Source organism: Coptis chinensis, chromosome 2, assembly GCF_015680905.1.
Source record: "Coptis chinensis isolate HL-2020 chromosome 2, ASM1568090v1, whole genome shotgun sequence".
NCBI lineage: Eukaryota > Viridiplantae > Streptophyta > Magnoliopsida > Ranunculales > Ranunculaceae > Coptis > Coptis chinensis.
The window spans coordinates 27,676,934-27,686,696 of record NC_141457.1 but is presented as its reverse complement, the minus strand read 5'-3'; the positions used below and the strand labels follow the sequence as shown (position 1 = coordinate 27,686,696).

Genomic DNA, 9,763 nt, shown 5'->3' with positions numbered 1-9,763 from the left:
CACTAATGATAACCAATATGTCATGTTTTTTTTGGTAGTGTATTAATAAGTCCCCACCCTTTGCACTAGGGGTGTAATACGGGGCGGGCTGGGTCAACTGCGGGTCAAATAGTGATGGGTCGGGGCGGGGCGGGTTTAGGGGATACAAAGGGCGGGTTGAAGTGTCATATCTTAGTACTATCACCCGGTCTGTTGGGTCAGCTTACGGGGCGGGTTTTGGGCAGGTCATCCGGGTCGGATGGAAATTATCATTTTAACCCAATTTCACCGGAAAAAAAACTTTCTAATTCTGCAAGTAATATATTTCCAATTTACAACATAGAGAAAAAAATGGAATCAATCAATAAAAAATAACCAAAAATAAAAAAACTTGAACTTGAACCCTAAACTATATCTGTAAATTTGAAAAATTTCTCTCGTGATTTACCATTTGTAAATTGATTGTTTTCCATAGCATGATAAAATGAAGATGTGAGCGAGGATCTATGGTACAAAACAATAAAATATAAACTAAAAGAATTCGAAATTAATACAAGGATGAATAATTCGTCTTATCCAAAATTTGAAAGTTGAATTTGAACTTTTGATATTTGCCCAATTTTCAAACTTGAATATTTGAAATTGATGTTGAACTCATAAGTTTGTGTTCATATCTCTCAAATTTCTACAAAAGTTAAAAGAAAATATAAATAAAATACAAAAATATTAGAGTTAGAGTCTTGAAATTGTGCAGGTCAACGGGGTTGGGTGAACGGCTTTTGACACGGTGCGGGTCGGGCGACTTGACGGGTTGGGTTTGAGCATAGAACCTGCACCCATAGCCCGACCGCGTAAAAACGGTGGCGGGGCGGGATGGGTCTATTTTCGGGTTGGTGCAGATTTGGGTGGTGGGTGAAGACTGGGTACCCTACCGGATGATGGGTCAATGGTTTTTTTTTACACTCCTACTTTGCACCACCCGGCCCACCACCCAAGTACCTACTACCAAAATGGCGTACACTGGCGAAAGCTCAACACCAAATAGCGGACATGTTCCCAAACATACATACGCTTACACTCAAATTTACCACAAATAAATCAATAAATCCCACCAACTCAACTCAAAAAAAAAACACACACACACAATTATACACGTCCGCTATTTCATTTGTGTTCAAACTTTAAATCATTAAATCGTTATTGCAAAGGTAAAGAGACGACAGCCAAGAAGAGAGCAAAATAAAAACAAAATTGGTTAACCATTTGCTTTGAAATTTTTAGAAAGCTTGACACAACAATTTTAATGGAGGAACAGGAAGTAAGAGACAGGTTCAGCAGCTTATTGCCCATTAAATCATGTCCATTACTTCTACAGAGTTCAAAGAATTCAAATGTAGCAGACATATTAAAGTCACTAAAAGCAAGAGTAGAGTAGACAAAAGAATGGCTGTAGATCTTGAGAAGATGGGCAACTTGTCAAATTTTGGCAACAGCATATAGCAAGAAGCAAAAAAGTAGAGATCCATTGATCTTCCTGGTAGAAAAATAGCTCAAAGTAAGACTGACAACATATATATATATCCTTCAGTGGTTGGAGCTCCATCAAAACAAAACCATGCAGATACATGTTAATCAAACAACTAAGATGCTCTTAAGAAAACAATACTTGAATGTCGCCAACTAGGCAACTAGCTATAAGAAAACAATACTTGATTGACATATAATCTTTTCACTGAAGTGTGGCCACCTAATGAACAGAGGTGTTTACATTACAACCTCACTTTATCTAAATTCTAGTCAGCTTACTCTGCCAGCCAGAGTGAAGACAAAATCCATAACCGGTTCTTCAGGAATAACCGTAGGTCATTTGTGAATCACATTATTCATCTGCTGATATGCTTGAATGGGTTGGGTATCTCCATTGAACATCTGCCCAAGTGCTCTGTCCTTCAGTCACCTCCTTCACTACAGATGCCACCTCATCAACGCCAACACGAATCTGGTTTTTACTGTCTCTCTCTCGGATGGTCACTGATGATGTAGAATCAACAGTTATAGCTAAAGGAACACCAAGTTCATCAGTTCTTGCATACCGTTTCCCAATGGATGTGCCTGCATTGTAAGAACATAAATAAGGCCATGTACTCTATCCAAAGTTCCAACATGCAAACCAGCCTTTCTGATGCAGCTAATGCATGCATAAAGATTTATGACCCAAACAAAGACACAATGAATACGAGTATATAAAACTAATGCTGCAGGGAAAAAATAAAAATAAAAAAACCTTTGGGATAATACCTGTTATGTCAATCTTGTGAGAAATCCCGTTCACAGTCAGTGACTTGGAGATCTCTTTGGCAACATCTTCATACTGCTGATTCTGAACAAGTGGGAATACAGTACATTTGATTGGAGCAACAAGAGGAGGGAAACGAAACACGTTCAACTGTTCATCTCCTGCTTTGCTTGACCTCATGTAGAAGGAATGTTCAAACAGGCAGTAGATAATCCGTCCAATACCAAAAGATGGTTCAATCACAGAAGGTGTGAAAACCCTCTGATGTTCTTTCTTTTTCTCTTTTGAGATAGATACCATACTTGATTTAAGAGTGACGACCTTCCCAAGAGTACATACATCAAATTCCACCTCTCCTTTGGATTCCAAAGTGGCTTTCATTTCCATGGCTTCTTTTTCATTCATAGCCTGCTCAAAAAGTAGGATATATAATTCCTCTTATGATTTCTACGCACAATTAGCATTGACAGGGTTCAGTGGCCTACTAGGAAAGCCTTGGGATGTTGGATCCAAAGGTCTTGATATCGGTTCCCACCTTAACCGCAGAAGGGGGAATAAGGGTTTGAGGATTATACAAATAAAGTGGTAACTATTAAATAAATAAATATTACCTCTAATGCTTCAACGACCTTCTTCTGGTCTCCCTTAAATGCAAGACCCAGCTCCTTCTTTACAGGGGCTATAACAAGTTTCTACAATAAGTAACCCTAAATTAGTGACACATCATAAAGATGAACGGACACGTGTGTGTCAGAGAGAGAGGAACCTCAATTTCTCTAGGTTCCAGAAACTTTTCATGAGCAACAAGAGGGACACCACTTTTTTCCTGCAATTATGTGAAACTGTAATAAGCTTCAAGATTAATAAGCAATATATGTATTATCATGTAAAATTGCTATAACAAAGCAGGAATGTAGTTCGGGACAATGTTGAAACGCCACTGCACTGCATGACAGTTTACAAAAATCAGATCCCAAAGCCCTACTTAGAAACAAAGCATTTTATCTCAGTCAATTAGTGTTGGTTTTTATGCAGCGCAATTGGACAAATGAACAGCAGTAACTATGCAGTTGAAGTTCTACAAGCACGCGGGTCTGCCAGCCTTACTGCTCAAGGCGCAGTTCTGGATCCACTTCTGACTGCATAGATGTATTTTTGAAAAATTAAATATAATAATAATTACCACCGCAATTATTTAATGTTAAACTATGGTTACTGAGGGGAATATAATCTATTGTTTGATGGTCAGGGAAGAATTTGACAATACTATTTTTATAGGTAAAGATAAATTTCATCAAAGCAAGAGAAAGTCGGTCGAGAGAAGCTACATGTACAAGGAAAAAAATGATACACTTACAAAACTACCACCCTCCAAACACCTACAATCAAGTTCTCTACACAGAATGTCTCCACCCACATCTAGCTACAAAATGATTGAAATGCATTCTCCACATATTGACAAACACTTTGCACCAATAACAAAGAAGGCCTTTTATTGCTTGAATAACCTTATGGAAATCCGATGGTCCATTCTAGAACGGATGCCTATTGCCTTTCAACCAGATACCCCATGTATTCCAACTTTTGTGCCCCCTAGAAGATAATGTCCTTAAATGCCAATGACCAAAAGCAATCCCCCACTATGACTAACAACATATTACAGCCATATTCCCTATGGAAAAGTGATCAAACTTGTCAGAAAAAGGGACAAGTGGTCTGCCAACTCCACACTAGAACAAAAAGACAACGAGCCAACATCTAAGCCCTATTTTTTTTTTAAAGTTATATATAGTGAGGATTCACTGAAGCGCAGTACAATATTGGGGTAATAACCAATTCTCATAGGAACCTCAGAACCCTGGATAACAAGGGAACATAAATTGTTATTATATCACTGCTAACAAGTTCCTTTCTATCCCTTTCCTTCTGCATCTGCTGCACCGCAGCAAATAAGATTAGTGAAGAAGTCTACATGAACTAAGTTTTGAGGTGAAGATGATAAATAAAGGATTCTTCAACAAAGAAGACAGAATTTTTTTTCACTGACAGCAAGTACTTGTCAACTATTCTCTCGTAACCTACCAACAGGGATAAGCTCATTCACAGAAACTATTGCAGACATCTTCCAGTCACTTATGTAATAGTTCTAAGGGAAACTTTCAAGCACCTATCATCGAATACCCTTATACCTTAGCCATATGGTCAGGTATCAAGCATGCTATTGGCCCACATACCCAATTTACTAACTCAAATAGTATCCTACTGACGTGATCACCTGCAGGGCCGAAAATATCGGCCGATATATCTTGGAAATCAGGGTACCCGATATGGATATTTTCAATATTTCGGGTCCGAATATTAAACCGTATTTAAACTGATATATATATCGCAATTTCCGATATATATCTTAATATCAACGATATTTTTTTATATATTCGACATATCTGATATAAATCTTTTGACTTTTGACTGTTTGACGGATTTGTTTGACCGATATTTTCGTTATATATCGGCGATATTTCTGACATTTACCAATATAAACTGATATTTTGACTAATATACCAAAAAGAGAAATATCTCCGATATATCGATGTGTACCGATATATATCAGTTTTTGGGGGGTCTGATATTTTGCCCGACATGGAAATATTGGGCCTTGATCACCTGTGCCACAATAAGTTATATCTAAAGGCCTTTATCTCAACCTTGGGGTATGGCAAAACACAAAATTCTGCAGAATCTGACATAATACCAACAAGGACAACTTAGCAACCTGGTTGATTCCTATCACTTAGGTCTATGATGGATGAGATGGGCAATATCCTTACCAACCAAGAGAAAGTGCTCAAACCATGTGTATTGGGAAACCTGATGCAAACCAAGGCCCAAAATATCGCCGATCTGAGATATCACCGATATACCTCATTTTTTGGGTACACCGAAATGGAAATATCCAATATATCTCAACCGAATATTGAATCTGTTTTTTTTCCGATATAACGATATATATCGACCAATATATGAGATATAAATTGTTGACTTTGACCGATATATTGACGATATTTCTGATATATCGACATACAAAACAAAATTTTGATTGGTCAACAAAAAATGGATATTTCTGATATATCTCGGTTTTTGGGTACATCGAGATATTCACCGAATTCGATATTTTGGTCCTTGATGCAAACTATACGAAGCTCCACACTAACAGCCCCCTATCTTTAACAAGGCGTGATTTTGCAGGAGTTATAAGATATTTCGATGGTGAAGTAATGTTAGTTCTAGGGGTTTTCGTAGACTAAGAGATAAGTACTCTGTCAAGAATTACAAGCCATACTAGTAAGACTCAGAATGCCTAATGCAGCAGAACAAGAATGTTATAGACTTACAATCGCTATTGACTCTTTAAAGAAAACACAGATTTTGACAATAGTAGAAAAATCACCACCCTGGAATTGTATTTAACTCACCAAGCAATACAAGGTTTGACTTGTAGATTATTAAATTTGCACTTTTTACGTGTCCACAGAGAGACAAATAGAGTTGCAGAACACCTAAAAAAAGTTTTGCATTGGACAAAAAAAAGTAACTATTTTGTCCCCCCTCTAGATGAGCAATTTCGTACTAATGTAAATGAGGACAAAGATGGTAAAATTTACTAAGGTTCTACTGCAGGTAATGGCTTGCCTAATCAAAGTGAGTTTCGAACTTTCAAGTATCACCTAAAAGGCCACAAGTGAAACCAAAGCAAGCTATCATGAAGATCAGAAACTCAGCGTATTAAATAGCATATTCCAGATTTTAAAAAAAAAAAAAAAAAAACTAAAATGCAACACAATATCATGCAAAGTGATTGAGAATAGTAATATAAGAAAGTTGAGGATAGTAGTTTATTATCTAATAAAAAATTAAATAACATTTAAACTCTTACCGAATGAGCACGCAAGTCATACGCAGATCTATCTGCAATACCGACACACTCGATCCATCCATAGGAGCACTCTATCTCAGCGTCCCAACAATCTGCAGCATAATGAGCCATCTCGTTTGCAAGATGTTGCCGGAACCGCAAACGTTCTTTGTCAATGCCAAGCCGTGTTAGGAAAAGGTATACCCTCCCAATGAAATAACCAAGTGTTTGATTGTTCACAATCCCCTGACAAATAAAGAGCCAAATGAATAGCATGACCGGAATTTAGAAAAGATATGCAACTACCAATGGAGGAGACAAAAGGAAAAATTATAAGTAACCAACCTCTGAAACTGCTTCACCGAGGCGAATTCTTTTCGCATCCTTTCCTGACATTTGTTCTTCCCTTGGAAACATCAAGAACTCCAAATTCACAACCTCCCTGTATTTTGGGTGAGATTTGTCATCAGGATCCACAAAGTGCTCTATTTCCGCCAGCGTGAACTCACGGACCCTAAGGAGGCCTTGACGAGGAGATATCTAGATTTTATCACAAACAAACTAAAAGATTTTAGATAGATACATTCTTCCTAAAAAAAATTATATAAGGCATCAATGAAGATCGTGTATGACCCAAGGACAACATCCAAAGAGATAGCACGCTCTTAAAACTAGCAACAACCAAATGTAATAATTTTTCAACAACCCCCATGCCCCTCAAGATTATGCTTCACTTAGAAGGTGGACGCAGTGGTGCTAGATGTTGTCCATAAGTGACGTGAAATTTAACAACCCGAAAAAACTAGCATGCTGACATTTTCACATATTAATCCTTGTGCAGGGGACGTCAATTTGATTACTTGGCTTGTGTTATATTGCGCAAGGGAATTCCCACTTTGGATACCCCCTTTTAGTGGAAAATCTTTACACATCGTAAGAATAAGCATGGGAGAATGTTCTATCAAAGTTCTTCCGGGTGGTAAACTTCTATCATGCCTTATTGCTCTTCCCTATCCCATGAAGATTCTCCAGTAACAAGGAGGTTTGACGGGTGAAACTTACGATTTACAACTTACATGATCGTAATGCAACCTTAGTTTTTGCATGCAGAAGACATCCAATGTCATATTACTCAACTTAGATACAAATATTTTCTACTTTATGCTTGACACGGCAACAAAAATATGATGGTAAGACCAAGTATACTGTAAATATATTAGCAACAAGTGCTCAAGCCGTTACACAAAGGTATGAAATTGTGAGAGATAAAAAATCATACCTCATTCCTGAAAGCCTGACCAATCTGCGCTGCAGCAAAAGGAAGCTTGCTCCCATTATAATAATATAAGTCCTTAAAATTCACAAAGATACCTTGCGCTGTCTCAGGGCGCATGTAACTGCAGCAATAAAAATATGAGCATTGATTAAACAAGTTGCATCAAATAGAAAGGATATCCACCACGGTACAAATGACAAAATAAAATTCTCACCCAGGGCTCAATCCAGATGGACCAATCGATGTCTGAAACATTAAGTTGAACGGGTAAGGATCAGAAAGAGCATTCTTAGTATCCGGTGCGGTAATACCATACTCCTTAATCTTCCCACCCAATTCTTCCTGTGAAAAATCATCCAACATAGCAAGCACATGCTTGAACTCCGCAGCTTTCTCAGCAGACAAACTCAAATCCTTCTCAAGTTTCTCCTTACAATAATCTTTCAACAAATGGTCCGCACGATAACAAGTCCCCGTCTTCTCATCCTTAACCATAAGATCAGTAAACTTATCTACATGACCCGAAGCCTTCAATACTAACTCAGGTGTAACACATGGGCAATCCACTTCTAACATATTTTCCTCAAGTACAAAATGCTGTAACAAGTTATGAATTAATTACAATAAACAAGATATAGTTAATTCAACTCATAGAGAAAATATACCTGGCGCCAAAAGGCGAGAACATTGGACTTAACAGCACAACCAGGTGGGCCATAATCATACAACCCAGCAACCCCACGATAAATCTTGAAAGAGGGTATGTAAAACAAGCGACGTTCCAAGGTATTAGCCACGTGTTGTCTAAAAGTCTCTTTATTAACAGCTGCTGCCCCGTTATTATTACTACTCATAATGGATTGGAGTTCTCTTTCGATTGAGCTTTTCTCTAGTTTCAATGAGTTCAGGGCTTCGACGGCTAAGTTGATTTCAGACTTGTCGGCTTTATTGGCTTTTAGATCTCTAACGGCTTGAGCTTGTGAGTCCAGAGTGGTTTGTTTTTCTGATAGGCTACGGCGAAGGGTTTCTTCGGTGGTGGGGTCCATGCTATTAGTTGTAGTTGTTGTTGTGTGGAGAAATGAGCTTCGGAGTGGAACGAAGAGATTGGTTTTCGAAGAAATTGGGGTGAGAAATCGCATCACAGGGTTTTTCTTTAGTACCAAATCTACAATGCGCCGAAGCTTTAAATGCGTCCCAATGCCGCACAGATCTGGACCGCACATCTGTCATCTTTCACTCTAAAGATGAGACCTCAAATTTAAACCCTATCTCTATATATATATATATATATATATATATAAAAGCAAAAAAAAAATATAAATAAGAGTGATGTGATATAATCTTTGGGATATGGTAATGAAGTTTTTAATCAACTTCAACTAATCAAACAAAAGTTATTCTACAACCTACAACACTACATCATATTTTTAGTCTCATATACATTTCTTATTGATCTATGAAATACATCGGCACATAAAACCTAAGAACGAAATTTTTGAATTTTATTATCTTACAAATTTTAACTAAATTATTAATTAAGTACATTAACCAAAGTCAAGATTGAGAAAACATATTATTTAAACGTGATAATTAATTTATCGCGTATCAATTTAGCCAGATTATACTGTAAATAAAGAGTTTAAGAGAGTAATCAAACCCGACCCTCCGGCCCGACCCTCAATTCTCTAAAGAGAGGGATGAGGTGAGGGTTAGGGCTTCACAATTTTAGCATTGGCCCTCATAGGCTTGCCCCTCACTACATGAGAGGGCTGGGCCAGCCCGGCCCTCAAATCATATGGGCTTCATGGTTTGAGGATTGGGCAGGCCCGACCCGTTTTACACCCCTACTCTATATGCAGCCTTAATATGGTTTTGTCTGCTTATGAAAGATAGGAAGTAATGAGCAAAGCATTGCGATATGGTGCTTGTTTTTTTTTGTTTTTTTGATAAGTAGATTTTATTAGAAAGGAAGTGCAAAACACGGTTATAGAGAGTAAGTGAGAACATCACATGTTCTGTAACTAAAAGGAAGCAAAAAGAGAAGACAAAGAAAATTGCATCCCTATAATATAATTCCTCTAGAGTCGGCCATTATCACACGAGGCCAATCTAATACCAAATTCCTGAATTGGTATTGTTGCCTTTCCTCGGAATTGGACATCCAATACCACAACACACTTTTGATTTCCCCAACCATTTGTGATACCAAGCATTCTTTATTCCTAAATATGTGGTGATTTCTTTTCTTCCATACTACCCAAATAACAACATATGGTAATAGACTCCACATGATCGTCCG

The 9,763-nt window shown here is 37.7% G+C and overlaps 1 protein-coding gene across 1 annotated transcript; it reads right to left on the bottom strand.

Annotated features, from left to right (window-relative positions):
• Window positions 1–1,529: 1,529 nt before the first annotated feature.
• Window positions 1,530–8,671, bottom strand: LOC147515607 (glycine--tRNA ligase, mitochondrial 1-like). The gene is made up of 9 exons (XM_086588506.1): window positions 8,130–8,671; window positions 7,679–8,061; window positions 7,468–7,585; window positions 6,534–6,728; window positions 6,210–6,434; window positions 3,042–3,101; window positions 2,887–2,967; window positions 2,278–2,683; window positions 1,530–2,091 (listed from the first exon to the last, which is right to left on the bottom strand). The coding sequence occupies exons 1-9, from the start codon at window positions 8,601–8,603 to the stop codon at window positions 1,859–1,861; spliced, it is 2,175 nt and encodes a 724-aa protein (XP_086444632.1). The 5' UTR covers window positions 8,604–8,671; the 3' UTR covers window positions 1,530–1,858.
• Window positions 8,672–9,763: the final 1,092 nt, after the last annotated feature.

What these genes read in the sequence shown, in the direction of transcription:
- LOC147515607 (XM_086588506.1), bottom strand. Translation starts at nt 8,603, where the DNA reads ATGCGATTTCTCACCCCAATTTCTTCGAAAACCAATCTCTTCGTTCCA. An exon ending in TCGGTGAAGCAGTTTCAGAG is followed by an intron (nt 6,435 to 6,533) that starts GTTGGTTACTTA and finishes TTTATTTGTCAG; the next exon opens with GGGATTGTGAACAATCAAAC. An exon ending in AGGTCGTTGAAGCATTAGAG is followed by an intron (nt 2,684 to 2,886) that starts GTAATATTTATT and finishes CTTTTTGAGCAG; the next exon opens with GCTATGAATGAAAAAGAAGC.